Raw genomic sequence first — 22471 nt, 5'->3', positions numbered from 1 at the left:
CAATATATAATGCAACCTACGGTCGACAAAGATAGACGGAGAGCCAATAGACACGCACATAAACACAAACTCAGCGCGTCACCAATTACCATCACCGCTAGAGAGGTTGAGGACGCCATTGGTCGCGCTAAACCATCCAAAGCAGTGGGCCCAGACGGCATGGCCATGCCGATGCTTAAAAACCTAGGGAAAGAGGGTTTCAAATATTTAGCGCATGTCTTCAACCTGTCTCTTTCCACCTTTGTCATACCCGAGAAATGGAAAATGGCCAAGGTGGTCCCGCTACTAAAGCCTGGGAAACCAGCTAACGTAGGTGAGTCATATCGTCCGATATCTCTCCTATCGCCAGTGGCAAAGACGCTTGAAGCCATTTTGCTCCCTTATTTCCAAGCACATTTGCAGCTAGCCCCTCATCAGCATGGCTTCAGAAAACTCCATAGCACTACCTCCGCGCTAAATGTCATTAGCACCCAGATAAATTGCGGTTTGAATCAATATCCCCACCATAGAACAGTACTCGTAGCGTTAGACCTATCAAAAGCTTTTGATACGGTCAACCATGGCTCGTTACTGCAAGACCTGGAAGGGTCCACCCTTCCCTCATGTCTTAAAAGGTGGACCGCAAATTATCTGGGTGGTCGGCAGGCATCGGTGCAATTCAGAAACGAAACATCAAAACAAAGGAGAATTAAACAAGGGGTGCCACAGGGTGGTGTCCTATCCCCGCTTTTGTTTAATTTCTACATATCTAAGCTACCTTCACCACCGGAAGGAGTCACAATCGTTTCCTACGCCGATGACTGCACAATAATGGCCACAGGCCCAGGCCCAAAGATCGATGAGCTATGCAATAAAACAAACGGCTACCTCCCTGATCTCTCCAGTTTTTTCGCCTCGCGAAACCTGGCATTGTCACCGACTAAATCTACCGCGACCTTATTTACAACATGGACGACCCAAATGTCGACCATATTGAACATCCACGTCGATGGCACTACGCTACCGACTGTCCTACACCCCAAAATCTTGGGTGTGACGTTTGATCAGGATCTACATTTTGGTGCGCACGCAACCGCAATTGTTCCAAGAATTCAGAGCCGTAATAAAATCCTCAAATCCCTTGCTGGCAGTACCTGGGGAAAAGATAAAGAAACGCTCTTGACCACATACAAAGCAATTAGCCAGCCGATTACGTGCTACGCGTCACCCATATGGTCGCCAAGCCTAAAAACCACCCACTGGAAGAAACTACAGGCCTGCCAAAATACTGCTCTCAGAATCGCCACGGGCTGTCTTCTTATGTCCCCAGAACACCATCTGCATAATGAGGCGAGAATACTCCCCATCAGGGAGAGAAATGAGATGCTGACCAAACAGTTCCTGTTGAATACCCAGAAACCTGGGCATCCCAACAGACATCTGATTGACGAACCAGCACCGCCTAGGGGCCTAAGGAGTCATCTCCGTAAGCATTTTGAGGAAATACGGCACCTGAGAACCCAGCCGTATGAAGCGGAAAAACACAAGCAGGTCCTTGGTGAACTCCATAGACAGGCGTCGGACCTTTATGTCGGGAATTGCCCGGTGAATCCAGTACTTGAAGAAAAATATCCAGAACTCGCAGAAGAGGAACGCATACTCCCCGGGAAACGCGTGTCACTCTTGCTCAACTTCGTTCTGGATACTGTAACAGGTTAAACTCTTACCTATCCAGAATCAACCCCGACATACAAAATGTATGCCCTGCTTGCAATGTGTCCCCACATGACACCAACCATCTCTTTAATTGTAATGTGGAACCAACGCCTCTAACACCCCTTTCCTTATGGTCCACCCCTGTTGAAACGGCAAGTTTCCTTGGACTCCCGTTAGAGGATATTGATGACAATTTGTGATCGGTCGCGGCTATTAGGTGGGGCGAGCATTGCTACAACAACAACAACAAAAACAACAACAGTTGTCTAAATTTTTTTTTCTTCTATTCTAATTTAAAAAAAAAATTTTTCAATTAAGAAAAAATATATTATAACAATAATAATGATAAAATAATTATTGTTAGGCCTTGAGCTCGATATTAACTCGCGATATTACAAATCAGTAGGCCGATATAACAACAAAAATTGTTAATACATCCCAGAGCACGGGGAAAAAGTGTCAATAAAATATAACACTATGGCATCACCGCCATAAACAAAGTCCAATTTTCACAACTGTTCTGTAACAGATGTCGCAGTGCTGTGAATATCAATTGGCAAGAACCAGAATTGAAGTAGGAATAATGAAGACAAACAAAAAACCGCTGTGATGGCTGAATGGTTATAGCAGCGGCGCCTAAACGTTGCCGATGAAGGAATTTAGCAGTTCCCGAAATGGATCTATACAACGAGCTTTGGCAGTTGTCTAAATTTTTTCTTTCTTCTATTCTAATTAAAAAAAAAAATTTTTTCAATTAAGAAAAAATATATTATAACAATAATAATGATAAAATAATTATTGTTAGGCCTTGAGCTCGATATTAACTCGCGATATTACAAATCAGTAGGCCGATATGACAACAAACATTGTTAATACATCCCAGAGCACGGGGAAAAAGTGTCAATAAAATATGACACTATGGCATCACCGCCATAAACAAAGTCCAATTTTCACAACTATTCTGTAACAGATGTCGCAGTGCTGTGAATATCAATTGGCAAGAACCAGAATTGAAGTAGGAATAATGAAGACAAACAAAAAACCGCTGTGATGGCTGAATGGTTATAGCAGCGGCGCCTAAACGTTGCCGATGAAGGAATTTAGCAGTTCCCGAAATGGATCTATACAACGAGCTTTGGCAGTTGTCTAAATTTTTTCTTTCTGCTATTCTAATTTAAAAAAAATTTTTTCAATTAAGAAAAAATATATTATAACAATAATAATGATAAAATAAAATTGTAAGTTTACAAACGGCGATGGTTTCTAGGACATGTTTCAGAATTTCACTTCTTCATCAGCTAGCTTTTCGGGAGCTGAGCGTTGAACTCGAATCTCCAACATTCATATCAGTGCAAGCCTTTAGCTGCTACGCCATATGAATGTTCCGTTGTTCGCTGTACAATTGGTCTCTAATCTAAGAGTTGCCTTTTTGTTTATATTCCTTTTGATCACCATGTAGGCACATACACTCTGTATGTACTTTATTCCTAATGGTGTGGATATGATTTTTAGGCGCCCTTTTGAAAGCTTAGTAATATTTGTAGAAGTGAAATTCAGAAACATGTCCTAGTAACCATCGCCGTTTGTAAACTTACAATTTTTCTCTAATATCAATTACAAAAACCATTGTATAAAGCAATATGAGCAAAGCTCGCTAATTAAATACATATGATCATGTTGATATAATAGTAACAGCGGAAGTATTAAAAACAAATACTGTAAAAATCCTTTAAGGCCTTTTCTGCCTATTCTGTCTACTTGTTAATGCGGCCCTGTTTATACCTGCCACAATCATGGGGCACTGGCCGCACGGCCTGCGTGCTGAGAGAATGAGGACCCTTTTTAACAGCATTTGTAGGAGCTGTGGTGAACGAGCAATTCTTGTATATTTGTATGTTTGTATAGCCGAACGATCTCGGGAACTCAACTCGGCTTAACCGATTTAAATGAAATTTGGCACAGAGATAGTGTATCACCTTCTAAGACTTTCTACCTAGGTGTTGCCACTCAAAATGTTTGACAAGGTTGCCACCTATTCAAAATAAAAATAAAAATTTCATGAGATATGCCGATATGGGTATCAAACGAAAGGTATTTCACTCCGCATTACAATAGGGATATTTTTGAATAGAATTGCCATTTACGGTTGCCACCTATTCGAAATTAAAAAAATTGCATGAGGTATGCCGATATGGGTATCAAACAAAAGGTAATTCACTCCGCCATTACAATGGGGACATTTCTGAGTAGGGTTGTCATTTGGGGTTGCCACCTATTCGAAAATAAAAAATAGGGACATTTTTGAGTAGGGATGCCATTTAGGGTTGCGGTAGTTTGACGAAATAATACTCTAGTTACACATATTCTAATAAAGGAGAACATTAAAGTTAAAAATCTTCGTAAAAATATCTTACACATGATTCGACTTAATTTTCTTAATTTCACACACGCTAATAAAATTGAAATGCAATATCAAGGCACCATGGCAAATTCTAGCAAAATATATTTAAATGCATATTTTTGGCAAATATGAAATGAATAATTGCAATTTCTCACAGATTACTATTAGAAAGATTTCTCACCATAGCAAAAATATATCTCACTATGTTAATTTGCTACCGTTGAATACTAGAGGCATATGTTGGATTTGAAACCAACAACTAACCATTTAACTACTTACCAAGAGATGGCGCTTAGGGAAGGAAGTTGACATTTAATTAAACTAACTGATAGTTGTCATTCGTGAAATTTACAAGTTTTTGGAATGTAATAAAATTGTGAGATTTTCATAGTATATAACTAAAAAAATGTTATAAATTAATAATTCGGTGCATGAAGATACTCGACCTAAATAACTTATTTCTCGATTTCACTAATTGTCATAACAATCCCTTATACTATAGGCTGGAATTGCCCATTTCAAATTTTTCATTCCAGTTCATTTTGCGGTTAGTATTTGATATGTTTTTGAAATATATTTTTAAGGAAATCAAATATTGGTAAGTAAAAATATATAATATATGTACATATTATTAATGATAACATTTAAAACATAGTATGTTATGCGGCATACTCGAAGATTGCCGAGCAAAGCTCGGTTGCCCAGGTACTAATGACTTTAATTTTCGTGAAAAATAAAAAACTTATAAAATAACTTTTATTTTCCGAGCGAAATAAAAAACTCAAAAAATAACTTTTATTTTCCAAACGAAGCAAAAAAATCAAAAAGCAACTTTTATTTACAGAATGAAATAAAAAAACCCACAAAAAAACTTTTATTTTCCGAGCGAAATAAAAAACTAAAAAAAAAAAACAAAAAACTCAAATAATGACAAGTGTATGTTTTCAATAACAAATGTGATATTTTAATTAATTTTAAGCATTTGTATGTATGTATTGCATCAATATATGGCGAAAAAAAGTTTAATATTCAAAAATTCATATTTCGAAAACAACAACGAGTTTTGGCTAATGGACATTTACCCAAGTTGAAATATAAACTGCTCACTCGATATAGAAAAAGTTAAAAAAAAAACAATAACCGTTTTTTCAAATATTAATCTTTGAAAAAAAGTCATAAATTTTTACTAAATATTAAAAAAATATTTTTTTTAACTATAAGCAATTGCTTATAAATTTATATAAAATTAAAAATAATAACGAACATTTCAAAGAAAAAATCATGAGAAGCGATTAATTTTTGACAAAATTATTGTATGCTGTAATGCATTGCATCAATAAATGGGGGAAAAATTTTAATATTCAAAAATTCATATATCAAAAACAACAAGTTTTGGCTAATAGGCATTTAGCCAAGTTGAAATATGAACTGTTCGCTCAATATAGAAAAAGTCTCAACAAAAAAAAATAACCTTTGAAGAGATTTACAAGGTATAATCGAAACAGCTGTCGCCCTGTCCGCCCTGATGTCATGTTGTTTAAATTTTTCCCAAATTATTAAATAAATTATAAAATTTAAAATTGCTTGAAATAAATGTTTTTATACATTTAAAAGCAATACGGGCAATCCCCGATTAACTCTTACAAACAGACAACATTTGGTTAATTCGTTGTAGTTCTATAAATAGAACAAAAACAACAACAATACCAGTTTCTCTGAAGCCGCCTTAAAAACATGCATAACTTCAACACATAATTACATACGAAGTATGTGATTTGTAGAAGATTAATATATGCAAAAGAAGGCAATTGGGAAAAACTTTACAACAACTAAGGCATGACGTAGCTGAATGCGTTTGTAACCATTTCAACTATCGTAGGAGTGAGGGTTCGAATTCCACTCCTGGGAGAAAAGGCTTGGAAGAGATTTACAAGGTATAATCGAAACAGCTGTCGCATTGTCCATCCTGATGACACGTTGTTTAAATTTTTCCCAAATTATTAAAAAAAAACTTTTTTTGAGAAATAAATTTTTGAAAAAAGTCATAAATTTTTACTAAATACTAAACAAACAAATTTTTTTAAACTATATGCTATTGTTTATAAAGTTATATAAAAGTAAATATAATAACGAACATTTCAAAGAAAAAATCATGAGAATCGGTTAATTTTTGACAAAGTTGAAAAAATAGGTGAATAAAATACCGAAATAAATCCGAAAAAAAAATTTTTTTGAGGGAAAAAAACACGTGTTTATTATTTTGACCCAAGAACACCATATTAAAATTTCATCGAAATCAAAAATCATGTCCTGCGCGGACCGGGTGTCTTGAAATGGAATGAGCCTAAAGTAACTTTTATTTTCCGAGCGAAATAAAAAAATCAAGATATAACTTTCATTTAAAAAAAATTTTTTTTTTGAATGAAGTAAAAAACTAAAAAAAATTACTTTTATTTTCGGTCGAAATAAAATACTCAAAAAATACTTTTAATTTCGAGCGAAATAAAAAATAGTTTTAAATTCCGAGCGAAAAAAAAATATTTTCCTAGTGAAATAAGAATTCAAGAAAAATATGACTTAAATTTTTAGATCGCCCTTATAATTACACAATATTTACTTATGAAAGATTTTGTTACAATATGCTTTTAACATTACATACTTTTGTATGTATATCTCACCAATTTTTTCTCAAATAGTTTATGCTTCGCTAAATATTTTAACTTACCTTTTAACGTAATTCCACGAAAGAAGAATATAATTAGTACCACATATGGAAATATGGCTGTAATATAGACAATTTTACCCGACGACGTTATGCCTTGGACCATACAAATGTAAACAAGAAACCATGAAACTATTAACGCTATAGCCATGTGATAATTAAATGTTTCCGGCTCATTGACGCTTTCCGAGCATTGAAGTGTTGTGCGATACCAATAAAATTGTGTTGGTGATGAGGCCTACGAGGAGAAAGAATACGCTAAAATATTTAAAATAAAATGTAACATAGGCAGTACTTCTGTTTTGATCGTCTGAACACAATAAAAATATCGTTTTTTAATTCAAATTACATATGAGGTTACTTCATTATGGATGAGTGACATAAGGTCAATGGCCGTAATGTCAATTGAAGTTATGCTCTTATGAAATGGGCAATTACAAATGGTTACAATGTTGGAATGTGAAGTGCCCTAGTAACAGTAAATTTACACACGCACTTTTAATTAAAATAAAATCGAATATCTCATTTTAGTTGATAAAACACAGCCCAGCGCCAAGGTTCGAAAATCCGCATTTAGAAGGAGAGACAATAAAATAAAAGGTCATCACAATAGCTTTTGAGGGGACAGTTCAGATTTAAGCTTCAGGTGCTAGTTATAAGGAATAATTCCCAAAAAATCTACCAGACTTTCCGGCAGATAACGGGTATTTTTAAGACTAGGCTAAAATTGCGACCTGATAACTGACGTATAGAGCAGGAAACGCAATGAAACCGGTATCTTAAAATCTAACAACGTAATGCATGTGCCGCCACCCGGCTATGGCGAAATGAGAATAATAATAGGTAAGTAGATATGTAGGTATAATGGCAGCGCCCTGGTCGCCCAAGTAGCTAATGAAAAGCCGGTTTTATGCCATAAAACTCGTCTGAACCTACTGAGTACTACATGGATATGTTTTACAACCAGCCCGAGTTCTTTATAAAATCAAAAATGTTTGCCATCCCTACTTCCGTTAATCTTCCTAGATCTTCCAAAAAAGGGCTCCCGAATGATCTTAAACGGGTTTATCTAGAGCCGGCCATTTACGCAGAACGTGCTCGACAGTCTCTTTTTCATCTATGTCCTTACAACTTCTGCAGTGTTCATTGTGCGGAATAACCATCTTTTCCGCAATCATGCCTAAAGCCCAGTGACCAGTGCAGACCACTATAAGTCTATGGGTGTCGGCCCTGGATCTCCCCAGCAGATACATACCTTGTTTTCCTTTCGTTGTTGTTGTTGTTGTATTAACGATAAAGACACTCCCCGAAGGCTTTGGGAATGTTATCGATGTTGATGTTCCTTGGGCTGATATAGATCCGGTACATTCCGGTAACACAGCACCATTAAGGTACTAGCCCGACCATCTCTAGAACGATTTATATGACCACATTACACCTTCTAGGCCATCCCGCCCTCGCCACCTCCTAGTTCCAAGAGGAACTTGGGGTCGCCAGAGCCTCGGCTGTTAATGAAACATGATTCGCCACGGGTAGGTGAGGTTGACAATTGGGTTGGAGAAGCTATATGTTGCGCTGGCAACCCTTGAGAGGGTTGCGCTACACAACCCCTTGAATCAATTTGGTATTTTAGTCGCCTCTGACGACAGGCATACCTACCACGGGTATATTCTAAACCTCCTAACCCGTTGTAGTCCGGCCAAATGGCTTTTGAAATCTCACAACCCGCGGTGCTTTTCCATTTTGGTTGGACTTTGTCCACATAAAAATGTATAACAATACCTCGTCTAAGAAAAACCGAGGCATCATGGCACCGCCCACATTTAAAAGAAGAAAATTTGGAAGCCCAACAAGCCGTAAATCAAAAGCCGTTGGAGATGGTACATTGAAATTTGGCTGAGACTTTATCCTTGCTAAATTTTATAGACTGAGAGAAAGTAATCAAAATCGGCGAATGGCCACGCGTACTTTAAAAAAAAATGTTAAAAGTCTAACCGTAACAAAGTTTGTAATATCTCTATGGTATGTAACTACATTTGGCTGATATTTTACCTCAGTAGTGGCATGGTTGTGCTAAGAAAAAAACTTTTAAAAATTTGGAAAATCGGCATGGGTCCGCCACTTTTTTAGTTACTCTTTCCAAACTACTTTTAATGCCATAAGTCGAACAAAAATCTTCCAATCCGAACGAAATTTCGCATAAACATTTTTATGCATAGCTACAACTTTTAAACTGCATTTTGTAACCACCCTCCAATCACCTGTTCCCCCGGCATAATTCTCATCACTTGTTTGGAAATTAGCCAGCTCAATCCATCCGACTTAGGACACAAAATCTCACTAGTTTTATAATAATTCATGCTACTGCAGTGATTCATTTTGTAAGCACAGACAAATTAAAAATTATTAAACTGGTACTGAATTGTAGAAGATTAGCGTAGTGTATGGTATGGTTCAGAAGGAGCTGTCGCTGAACGAAAGCCTTCGCTCTCAAAATTGCGTATGGAATTTGGCGTAGTTCGACACATAGTTTGAAGCCGAACGAAGAATGAGCCAGTGAATTACGAATGACAGCTTCAATGTGTACATCGTATAAGGGCTTCTAACACGTTACGTCTAATAAAAATCCAGGTCCAGTCGTATGTATTAAAAATTAAATGATAATAAGTCGTTTGTACATGTGTATGTAAATCTATAAAAATTTCGCTGAGGTGCACATAAGCATAAGTGTACTTACGCTTATAAAGCTTGAATGGTGTATGTTGACTGATGCACTGGGTTGTGTGTACGTATGGCTGTGTGTTTGTGTAAGATGTATTGCAAATATTGATGCATGGTGTTTGCAAATACATATTTATGATCACTTAGATAAAATTCATCTTACCACACATTCCGGTTCATGGTCATAAGTGTAATTGGCATAGAGGCGTGTAGGGCAATCGGCCCATGGCAATGGTGATTCAAAACTATGCAACAAGTATATGAGACACCAGGCAATTATGGTATTATAATACAAAGCAACAATGTAACTGACAACTGCAGATGAGATGCCGATGCCGCCTAAATATGGTGAGACCTGTTGTAAGGTGAAAAGGGGTGAAAGGAAATAATTTTGAATTAGGTTATTTAAGATTACAGCTTTTTATCATTTTTACCTGACTCCACACGCCAATCGCACCTTTGCGCAACCTTTGGCCTACAGCCAATTCTAAATAGAAAATCGGCAGCCCTTGTATACACAGCATTATGAAATAGGGCACCAGGAAGGCACCGCCACCATTCTTTTGTGCTAAGTAGGGAAAACGCCAGACGTTGCCTAAGCCAACAGCGTAGCTAAAAGAGAAAAAAAAAGAAAAATATTATTAACGAACTATTGCCGGTACTTTGCTCCTGCAAAAAAAAAAAAAACAATTTCATCCTTTCACTAATCCAATTTATTAATTTATTGCTCATGATTAATACCAGTGGAGAGACCTCCGAAGCACAACGCATAACGGCAGCCATACAAGATGGGAAAGGGCGTCCTCACCTACAGCAGCAAGTATTCTTTAGAAGCAACGCAGTCAAGAAAGCATTGACGGCATCTAACGTAGCCTAAAATATGGAACGGCATCTAATTGACAATACCAGGATTCGATCAGGGGCTAATCTCTTCCAGGTACAGAAAAATTCGCGAACCGTGCAAGAGAACGGTAGTCCTATACTCGAAGTGAGGTTTAAAAGCCCCGATAAGTGCATAAAGCATCTTCTCTTTCTGAAGAACCTTAACAGGAAAATAGCAAATGGACTCAAACCTGGAAAAGGGCTGTTACACTGATAGTACTCTGCAAAACCTTCGATGACAAGCAACAAATACGCCTCAATAGCTATCAAGAATCTTCTTAATAAAGAAAAGCATCTGCAAGGCAGATGCATTTTCATTAAGCAGCTTTTCATGGCAGATATAGATACACTCTTTTTTATTAATTTTTATTTTGCTTCGCCCTGGACTTGGTCCCAGGACCTTCGATGTGGTAGACGGAGCAAGCTAGTTTTTAAATAATACCGAAATTTTCCTGAATGATCCTGAAACAATCCCCGTAATTATCCAAAAATAGCCTCGAAACGATTCTAAAATTATAAGATCCTGACATTAAAGAATATACTACCAAAACTATTCTCCCCCGTTAATTCATAAAGGATCCAGGGTTAGTTCAAAATAAGTTGAAACTATCCCGAATTCCGTAATCGTCCCTAAGCGATCCTAAAGAGAAAGAAAGAGAGATAAAGTCCCTGCATGGTCCCAAAAGTACACGATCACGACCCGAAATAATACCTGACGGTGCCTCCGTAGGATGCGGGTGGTACAGCCCACTTTTCAAAAACTGATTAACCTATATCTATATGCTCCATATACACAGTAAAGGTGATCCAGATAAATATACTTAGAAATATAGCGGTTAAAAAAATTATTAGGTTAGGTTAGGTTGGGGTGGCTGCCCGAGGCCACACTTAGGCCAGTAGTACTAGGCCCGTTGTGATACCACGAAAAACACCGTTACCTCTCCTCTTCGAACCATTTTGAGGACCTGATGAAAGCTACCAGGTCCTTGACGTCATGCTCCACAACCTGACTCATACTATCAAGAAATGGAGCTCCCAGAAAGCGCTGCCGTGCTCCGCTTAGCGCTGGGCAGTTGCAAATGAGGTGAATCACCGTTTCCTCCTCCTCATCTTCTTTACAACTCCTACAGCAACGACGATAAGGCGCTCCTAGCCTTTCTGCATGCCTACCTATGAGGCAATGACCCGTTAGTGCCCCTACATGTGTGGAAATTGTATCCCTTCTTAGGTTGTAAACGTGACGGGACCTTTTAGGGTCCCATTTAGGCCAGGTTTCTTTCGACGTTCGACATCCCGGTGTTTGTAGCCATCTTTCGTCGGCTTGACGGTAGATGTGCTCTTTTAGCATTAGCTTGCATGTGGACAGGGGCATACCTAAGCGTTCTTGTCCAGGAAGAACCTGCTTGGTTGTACCCTGCCTAGCGAGTTCATCTGCAATGCAGTTTCCCTCGATATCCCTATGTCCAGGGACCCATGTGAGGTGTACACGGTTCTGTTGGGCCATCTCTTGAAGAGATCGGCGACAGTTTAGTGCTAGCTCAGAATTGAACGAGTGGGAGCCCAGAGATTTTATGGCAGCTTGGCTGTCGCTGAAGATAAAAATTTCTTTGCCGGCAATGTATGTCCCTATCCTAGCTGCGGCTTCCATTATGGCTGCAACTTCTGCCTGGAATACACTGCAGTGGTCGGGTAGTCTGAATGAGAGCTGGAGGTCAAGGTCCCTTGAGTATACTCCACCCCCAACTCTCCCGTTTAGCTTGGAGCCGTCCGTGTATATGGAAATGCTGTTGCCCATAGCAAGGCACTTGTCCGACTCCGTCCAGTCATCCCTGCTGGGTATGTTTATCTTAAAGTTGGTTTCCGCAACTGTTGTGGTCGCACAGCGATCCGTGCTAGGAGGGAGAAAACTGTATTTGTTTAGTATACTTGAGTGTCCTGTGGTCGTGTTGTTCCAGTAAAAAAGTAATATTTACGAGGGAGGCGTGTGACCTCTCCCCCATATTAAAAAATTTATAACCAGTATATCCTCTCAAAGAATTGGCAATCTGCATTCCACTGTTCCCAGAAGGCGTAGGACCCCTTCATCAAAAAATAAATTATAGTCAGTGGATCCTTGCAGAATATTAGCTATTTGAATGCCAAGTTTCATCCCAAACATTTTTGAATGTTATTTCATTACGATGTCAGTAGAAAGATCTCTGAATGATACAGTTTGTAATTTACAACTTAATCAACATTTCCCGCAGGATATAGGAGACGTCGATGTGCCAAAAATAACAATATGTAGCTATCTAAGATATCTAAGATATCCCCTTGTATTCCACCACTTAAGAATTATAATGCTAAGCTGACAATAACAGTTATGTTCTTTTTCTAGTTCCTATAGTACATCCATCCATGTGAAAGTGCACAATTACTTAAGAGATCCTTCACATCTTATGAGCACTTTAACCTTTTCTTTTCATTATGTTTACTTCACTTACCCAATTGTTGCTAGCAAAAACATAATTTTATTATCCCAACTTTCACGTTCTTCACCCTCCTTTTCACCCTCGATAATGTCTGGTTCTTGTGATGCCTCAACAGTAGCTGCTACTGCAGCAGCCAAATCTGCTTTTGATTTGCTTGTACTCGCCTCCGCCGCCCCAAACGCTTCTGGTTCCAATTCAGTCGATTCATCAAAAGCATCACCCAAAAATGCTCGATTGGTCGCGCCGAACATAGTCTGATGATGTTGGTGAGGTGGGTGATGATGATGATGTGTGCTGCTATTGCCGCCACTGCTGTGATGTTCTTTTGGTACCAGACGGCCACGCATTTCCTTTAAAGGAAACAAAAGAAAATACAAATTTATGTGAGGACGTTCAAAAAAAATTAAAATTATAAGATAAAAGGTAAACTAGTTTTAGGAAAAGACCCCTGAAGATGACACAACATCGAAATTAGTTTGCCTCTAAAACGAAATTAACAAGGAATGACGGGAAATCTTTAGCAAATAATTAATATTAAGGTTTGAACGAGAGCTCTCGAACAATGCTAACCGCAAAATCATTCGATCACTCTTGGAAATAATTTTCATATTCACGAAATATAAATTTCTTAATGGAATTTATTGAAAATTTTAATCTATTTCCATCCATAAATAACAGCTATTTATGAAGAGAAAGAGAGCTGAAAATGTTTAATCCCTGAAGGGAAAAACTCACTCCAATCTAGTTCATCCTCTTTCTTTTTTCATGCTTTCGTTTCAACAAGCGAATTTAAAATGGCGATGTCATAGGCGGTGGAAATTGTCCCCGCTGCATTACCTTCTATATAATTCCGAACGAGATAAAAATTTTTACTTCAGAACTAGTTCATTTATTAGCACTTTCGATAGTTACCAAATATTTAAAAAACCATTAGTATAGATGTTTTCAGTTTATTTGTACTACTTCCATAGTTCCGAACTAAAATTTACAGTTTTGATGTAGTTCTTTTGTTGGTATTATTTCGTTGGTTCCGTACCAGACCGAAATTCAACATGTTGCTTACAATCTGATTTTATTCCCTTATTCAATAGTTCCTAATCGGTATTGGAAATATTAACTCCCATTTTAAGATAATTCTGATTAAGGCGAAAATTTGAAATATTGTAGCTGGTACCCTTTTCCACAGGCTATATTACAAAACCCATTTCGAGGTTCGATGTAATGTTTCGGATTCCCCGAAAAGGACCTCTGAAGGACTTAGGCATTTTTAATATGGATTGACTCAAGTATAAGTTGTATGTGACTGTCTTAATGTATTATTTTATATACGAAACAATTCCCTTGGTCGAACACTTTTCCTGCCAATTTGTTTACTTATGTGGTATAGAGTTTACATAAGAAAAAAGTGTGTGGAAAGAAGGTATCAAAGTCGGAGCTCCTTCAAACTAATAGCAGTTTTTTTTGCAGATATCGTATTTATCAAATATATATTAAATATGGAAACCCTAACTGTCGATTTTTGGTAGTAGAGAAATTCTAGTTACTATCGAACTAATACTTATTTGGTACTTAAGGTATAGTTCGGAACCAGAAATTTATATCACTAATTACTGATGTCCTTGCAGGGCTAATAAAAATAAAATGTCATAGTTTCCACTGCCCACTGTAACTGGTTGGGTCTCTTCCCCTCTATAAGAGTTGAGAATAGTTAGATAGCTTAGATACTAAGCTTAACTGGCCGTCGTCCGACATATACTAACGTGTTGGGTGCTGGTATGGTGATTCATCTACATCTAGACAAACATTAAAAGATAAAACTAGTTACCTCTAGAGCTCTACTTCCATGAAACTGAAACCTGTACGCGGCTGAACATTCGTGGGTCTAAATACTGAAACACTTTAACAGTTTTGGCGCAGTGCTATATTCAGCAGGCAGACAGAGGTTTAAGAAGACGTACACCTCACGAAAGGTCTGTTTCTAAGGTTTTTCTTTTTGCAGTGTAAGGTATCTCTTCCACGCTTGGGAATTAATGTTTTCACCTTGCAGTGTAAGATCACTCTTCCAATACGTATTCCTGACTCAGCTAGTATTTCATAAGCGAATGCGTTGGATATAAAGGGAGCCTGTAACTCATGTCCAAGGTGACCCGTTTTGTGCATTTACTCAGATAGTCGACCAGCACCCATGACACTTAAATCCATCATCGCATAGGCCAAAGCCGTCCAGTACTGCAAAAAGACGTTTCGTGCTGCAGCAAATGTCTCAAACATCAATCTGATAGGAGCTATTGACCCACGAACATCAATAGAAATATATATACCAAGTTCTAGGAGAAAGCAGGCTGTACTCCAATAGGGTAACCAAATAAAAATGGACAACATATGATACGAAGAGAACTGAAGACCTGCTAAAACTAAGTCAATAAAATAAATCTTTGGATTACTGCCACAATCATGGGATACTGGACGCTGTTCCATGCTCCACCTGTGCGAATTCGCAGCTTTTATACAAATTAGGTTCCAAGCTCTTGATAGCTTTGTGTATACTGCGGGAACTTATGGAAATTGCAAAATGCTCAGCAAATACTTCGGACATACTTTTTAGTAATCTTACAGCAGACAACAACAAATGGTCCCAACAACCAACCAGCCCCAACACTGGCTGTCGTAAGAAGCGACTAAAATCCACAGACCCGAAGGGTTTAAGGGATCATAAAAAGTCGTTTTCGAGGGCATCGGGCTAGTTCCACAAGATTATAGTATTGGATTCAATCAGGGATTTAAGGGGTTGTAGAGATCAATCCTTTCAAGGGTATTTGTAGCTGCTACATCCCAATTTTCAGCCTCATCTACCCGCTGCGGATCCTGTTCTTGTAGCAGGTTAGGATACGGCAACAAGTTAAATGGGGTTACACTGAAATGACAGCCCTTGGCCGAGAAAAATCCCGAGTCAAAATCTCTTGCTGGCAGTACTTGGCGTAAAGATAAAGAAACGCTCATTACCACTTACAAAGCAATTGGCCAGCCGATTGCATGCAATGAACTGCTAACCAAACAGTTCCTGTTGAATACGGAGAAACCTTGGCATCCCAACAGACATCTGATTGATGAGCCAACACCGCCCAGGGGCTTAAGGAGTCATCTCCGTAAGCATTATGATGAAATATGGCACCTGAGAACACAGGCGTATGAAGCCAAAAAATACAAGTAGTTCCTCAGTGAACTCCACAAACAGGCGTCGGACCTCTATGCCAGGAATTTCCCGGTGAATCCTATACTCAAAGAACAATACCCAAAACTTGCAGAAGAGGAATGCCCACTCCCTAGGGAAATGCGAGTCACTCTAGCTTAACTTCGATCTGGATACTGTAACAGGTTAAACTCTTACCTATCCAGAATCAACCCCAGCATACAAAACATATGTCCTGCTTGTAACGTATCCCCACATTACACCAACCATCTCTTCAATTGTATTGTGGAACCACAGCCTCTAACATCCCTCTCTTTATGATCCACCCCTGTTGAAACAGCAAGTTTCCTTGGGCTCCCGTTAGAGGATATTGATTACAATTTGTGAGTCAGTCGACAGTCGCTTCTTCTCTCTGCCAACCGGCGCCAATTGATCATATCAAGGAAGTTTAAATCGTCTTTCACCTGGTCCTTCCAACGGAGTGCGGTCCGCTTTCTAGAACCTATATACTCCGGAAAGCACAGTTCTGAAAACATTCTGAAATCGCAACGATAAAGCGATCCCTAATTGATACACACAGTGTCGAAACATGACACCGGCCGCTTTTCGAAATTTGCTCGACCTCGATATACATATAGGTCGCCGAAACATAATGTCATTGGTCCAGGACAATTTACTCAGAGATAAAATGATTAAAAAGTAATTAAATAATAACTGTTCCCAGGGGGCTGCTATCGCCGATTTATATTAAAAGATATGAACAGCCTCTATGAAAGGCTCAGAAACGATAGAACCCCAAATCACATTCACCTAGTAAAATATTACTACCTGCTATGTTAAACTCATTCCATACTCACCCGCAGTTCCATTTGATCGATGCTCTTTTGGCTTTTCAAAATAATGTCGCGGGAACTTTGCCGCCGCAAAAGCTGTGCAGTATTCGCCATTTTGTTGGTTATTTTTATTTTTATTTTATTGTAGTTAAATTAGGTTTTCGTTATTTTTTAGTTATTTCTATGATTATTTATATGTTTTAATGTGTTTCTTTGAAATTTTTTAAATTTAGTTAGGATTTTGTTTCTTGTTACATTTGTTATATTCAGCAAATTTTAAGAAGATCGTTTATATTATTTATGATATACTTGATTAGATAAATTGTTTAATAAATAAATAAAATAAATTTATCTATGGTTAAAAATTTTTGGAATTGAATCTTCGTTTACGGCGTCGTGCTCCTAAGTCCAATTTCAAGTTTTTCCTTCTTTATTACTTAAGCTTTTGTTTTTTAGTTTATTCATTCTGTTGGATTGTCAATCCTTATATAATTCTGGGGACAATATATAAAGTTTAAATGAAAATATGTATTTGTATGAATGAAAATTCATTTGTATGAGCAAAACGTGCTATTTATCTATTTATTTATTTAGTCTAGTAACAAATGTTTAGTACAGACACTTATGACTAAATTACAGAGACCAGCTGATATTAAGCTATGGAGAACACTAGAAAAAAGAGTTTATATTACTACAGATTAAGTAATTTTTTAGTTTAAGTTGAAAAGCGTATTTTGAGTCGGAAAATCAATATCCAAAACACTTGAGAAGCAATAATTTTCTGATAGGGCTCTGTTAATAGGCGCTTTTGAGTTATAAACAGTTCTACTCAGCCCTATGAAAAAGATTTCAAAGTGGCGGAGGTTTCAACAGGGAGTATTTATGCATAGTCTTTCAAGAAGCAGCGCAGTCAATTTTGCCCGTGAAAAGATCGAAAATGAACAACGAGGTCAAAAGAATTCTGCGATTGTTTAGGGATAGTAAGGATATTAGTTGGCATCGAGACTCATAAGACGGGATCGGTTCAGAGAAACGTAATGAAATAAGCGCGAAGCGCATAAAGATTTTTTAGAATTATCTATTAATTTTTCTAAACAAGATAGCTCTACTTTTGTTTAAATCTTACATATCAAACCTCGCTTCGCCACCCGAAGAGGTTACCGTTAATTCCTACGCCGATGGCTGCAGTTTTCTAGTTTATTCGCCTCGCGTAACTTGGCACTATCACCGACCAAATCTTCAGCGACCTTATTTAAGCTGCAGACATTGGTGCTTTATCGGTAACCGTATCGGTAACCTTATAACAGCTGATTCGACCAACATTATGGGAATCAATGCAATCGATTACTGGTGCCGCTAAGGTCGTAACCGTATCGTAGCCAACCAATTGGTTTTTGGTCTACCGTCGTAAAGATAAACAGCTGATTACGTTAGGGATACGACTACAGCGATACGACATACGGCACCAATGACTCCCGCTGTACGCCGTGAACGTGGCAAATGTCGGCAATATTCGATATCTACGTCGCTGCATTACGCTATCGACTATCCGGCTGCGACGTTGCACCTAAAGTAGTAGAAAACACTCATATCAACTTTTAAACTAATCGGTCAGCCGTATGTGTGCGTGTCCAATATGGTTACAGAGCTTAAAAGAAACACGTTGGAGAAAGCTGCAGGTCTGTCAAAACACCGCACTCAGGACTGCCACGGCATGTTTTTTTTACCGCCAGTCCATCATCGGCACAGTGAGGCAGGAATACTTCCCATAAAGGAGAGAAACGAAATCTTCTACAAACAGTTTCTGTTGAAAACTCAGAATGGTGAAGCCACCCTGAGAGTCTCCAAAGCAAACAAGGAGTCTTCTCAGAATTCAATATCCAAAACCCGATGAAGAGGAAAGCAGGCTACCCAGAAAGCATGCTTTTGGGACAACCAGGCTCTTGATACTTTAATAGGTTAAACTCTTACGTATCCAGAATCAACCTCGACACACGCAATGTGTGTCCTGCATGTGATGTGTCTCCACATGACACCAATCATGTTGTTGTTGTTGTAGCATCTTTTCAATTTCTATGTGGAGCCAACACCTCTAACACCCATGTCTCTTTTGCCCAGCCCTATTGAAACTGCAAGTTTTTTCTGGACTTCCGGTAGAGAATATCGAAGACAGTTTGTGAGTGAGGCGAAGCAGTGCTACAAGTAAAAGAAAACACTCCGCAGCTCCTGATATAACCCCATAAATGTATGCTTCCGATTTCAAATGTGCCACTGAGTAAGCGCATTTCACTGGAAATTAATTTGAAGTTTTTTTTTTTTTTTTTTAGAAAAGGCCTCTTAAAAATTTAATTTTGAGTCTTCTAAAACAACATCTTAATTATTAATTTCTTTTAATATCCAAAGTAGTTTTCACGGTCAAGGCGTGCAACATGGAGTCCCATTGGACAGTGTCCTGTTACCACGCCAATAACCATGGATAGGTGAGCTTTTGTAAACGCTAAGAGCTCCGCTGATCACTTGGAGCCAACAACAAGGCCGAAAGACCTCGACACATAGCAATAGGTGATGTGAGCCAGTGTTTGCTACTCTGGCTCAAGGCCCTTCTGGCCAGAAGCAGAGGTCAAGTGGCCAGCGGCCCGATACGAACTCGCGACAGATCTGCGCACAAGAAATACAACCAAAGCGATACTAAATTAGTAAAGGGGTATAGATATATTTATATTTACAAGTAGGTGAGGTTAGGGGTATAGATATAATTATATTTACAAGTAAGTATGTAAATAAAATAATTTAAAAAAAAAGTTTTAATTATAACGGTTTTATTGAAAACAATACTTACATTAAGTAATAATAATACTAAAAGCTAGAAAATTATTAGGTGTGTAGGTCCTAGGTACTAGTAACCACACTCCTCATCAATCTAGGGCGTTGATCAGACAATTAAATAAAAGCATTGGACGGTTCAATTTTTTCTTATTATCGTCATCGGGTTCTGAACTATATTCCAAGTTTCAAACTTGTAGCTTATCGAGAAGTTACTTAAATTTTAATTACAAAATTCGTAAACAACGGCCGGCCGGCCAGCCGGCCTCTACACAGAGTCAAGCTAAATAAAACCGTTTTAAAAGATAAGTAGACAGGTAGGTATTTACAACAAATTAAGTTGGTTATGAAAGATTACCTGCAGGGCAAGATGATTGCTAGTTACGATGCTTCGGTTGGTTATCAAAAGACACATAGTTGCAGCCGATCATCATCTAATTCCACCATAGAATGCAAGTCTTCACCAGTGATATTCTCGTGACAGGGTCGAACGAAGCAGGAGAACGCAGCGGTTCCCAACCATTGCAAGCTTATTTGCTTCAACAGCAATACTAGTCAACCCATTTTCCGCTAAAACCATACCTTAACATAGCAGCCCAACAGGCACATGACAGCGCCAAGTAAAATAAAATAGTATGCTTCTCCACTGTCTCATGCGCTTTTTAACTAGACAGATTTGCCAAACTTATCACAGTATCTTGCTAAGATGAAGTCATCTTACATAATTACTCCACCTACTGGCCGGTTGGAAGGGATCGATGCTTCGCCTTAACTTATCCTCTACACTTGGGACTTATATTACCTATCCATACTACTCCCGTTACTCAACTGGTGTCGACCGTTGATATGCCACCACCCTACTGTTGCCGTCACTATGACCATTGGAAAACATCTACTTTACCACCGCTTGACAATTGCCGTTCAGCTACTCTTTGTTGCTTGCCCAACTGTTTCCAGCCAGATAATTATCGCAATGTAGGGGTAATCTCCAACACCATTCGCCCTTAACGACCGCCACATGTAATAAGCCGGGTGTCCCGCTCCCCAAGCTCTTGATACGAAATGCTGTCGTCCCTCTAACTCCGTGTATGTGTGCTCGATTTAAGCACATTGAATATTGGTTTTGTGGGACATCTACTTGACCCAGATTTGACTAGATGCTACCTCAGCCTTCTACAGACCCCAGTTCATAAGAGTTTAGGCGACTCTAGAGGAATAATTTTGAGGACTCTAACCATGCAGTATATGAGATAAGTATTCTATTAGAAGCTTGGAACACAGAAAATCTAAGAACTCAAAAAGTCAAAATGATTTCGTAAGTGAAGGCTGGGTAAACTTTTGTATATTAAGGCTGTGTGCGAGTTGACCTAAATTTATGAGCATACTTTTCAACCTAAATTCAAATGTCAAATTTCAAATACAAAAATGTTGATTTTTCAATATTGTATATGCAAATAATTTAAGGAAATCATAGATCATAGAGCGATGATCCCTACTGCGATTAAGGTCCGATCAATTGTATGTGATGGTGAGCTAAATTTCGTTCAAGCTGATGTTGGATCCTTCTCAAATATGGACCGCAGTCTGAACATATTTGGCAGCCAAGTGCACCAATTGACCTAAAGAAGTTATTGGAGGCGTACCAACATCACAGTATTGAATTCGGGATTGTAGAAAAGGCCATTGTGCACGTGCTCCACTATGTCCAAAAAAAAAACCTTATAAAACGGAGCCACTGCATTTTCTTGAACTGCTATCTTGGGGTAGATACTTATCGCGGACCCTAATTGACCTCTGTTCTTTATAAGCATGAAGGCGCATCAAAAATACCAAATTTCCCGTTTTTTATTTTTCACACTTCACTATAATATTCAAACGAAATGCAGATTTTCGTTGCTTTTGAAATTCGGCTTAAAAAAACAACTAAAGACTCTCCTGAATTAAAAAAAAATGGCATAGTACCTCTAAAATTGTGATTATAAACTGAGATGTAACCTATCCTATATTTCAAGTTGGATCAAACTACACACGTGGTGCAAAATAAATTCAAAATCGGTTCAGTAGTTTAGGAGTCCATCGCGGACAAACAATATCGCACGTGATTTTTATATATAAAGATTTTAAAGACACATTTTTAGATACTCAGCAAAAAATTTTTGAATAATGACAAAACCCTTTCCCACTCAAAGGCATTTTGATATAAAAGGTAAAAGTGTGTGTTCTAATATTAATGATCGTAAGTTCACTCTTGCACCTCAACCAAATCACGTGTATTTCATGTCTATCTTAACACTATTTTGTATGTATGTATATGCGTAAGTATATATCCACCCTCAAACAATTATTCATGAACATTAGCCGCACGCTAATTAAAGAGTTGTTGTTACAAAATCCATTAGCAGTTGAATATACAATAACCGTGGATAAATGAAGTTTTCCTTTAGTAGGAGGGTTAGCAATCTTACTAGGAGGACCCGCAGGAATAATTTTATTTTTGGTTAAAAACAAAAATGGTTTCTCATTGCAAGTGCTTTACTTTAATTGAAATAGCTCCTTTTGATATGTACATGATGAATGAAAAACAAAAACAACACCACGTAGTAAAGGCATAATAAAGTATGTAACTAAAGTATAAGTAATCCTCAAAGACTTAAAGGTCATTGATAAATCGCCGCAAGTGGTGCTGCGTGAAATACTGGCTCATAGCAAATCTCATGAAAAATTAACCATGCG

At 38.1% G+C, this 22471-nt stretch overlaps 1 protein-coding gene across 1 annotated transcript in view; it reads right to left on the bottom strand.

Annotated features, from left to right (window-relative positions):
- LOC137249415 (sodium-dependent neutral amino acid transporter B(0)AT3) overlaps nucleotides 1–17367 on the bottom strand; it is a 36889-nt gene extending 19522 nt beyond the window's left edge. Inside the window, exons 1-5 of the mRNA XM_067780869.1 lie at nucleotides 16940–17367; nucleotides 12905–13242; nucleotides 9974–10151; nucleotides 9703–9894; nucleotides 6822–7056 (exon numbers count right to left, since the gene is read on the bottom strand). Coding sequence (XP_067636970.1) covers nucleotides 6822–7056; nucleotides 9703–9894; nucleotides 9974–10151; nucleotides 12905–13242; nucleotides 16940–17029 — 1033 coding nt within the window. The 5' untranslated portion in view covers nucleotides 17030–17367. The remainder of the gene's footprint in view (nucleotides 1–6821; nucleotides 7057–9702; nucleotides 9895–9973; nucleotides 10152–12904; nucleotides 13243–16939) is intronic.
- Between the last annotated feature and the right edge of the window lie 5104 nt (nucleotides 17368–22471).

Source organism: Eurosta solidaginis, chromosome 4, assembly GCF_040869045.1.
Source record: "Eurosta solidaginis isolate ZX-2024a chromosome 4, ASM4086904v1, whole genome shotgun sequence".
In the NCBI taxonomy this organism is placed as follows: Eukaryota; Metazoa; Arthropoda; class Insecta; order Diptera; family Tephritidae; genus Eurosta; species Eurosta solidaginis.
Note: the sequence above shows the minus strand (reverse complement) of the source record. Positions and strands in the feature narration are given on the sequence as shown.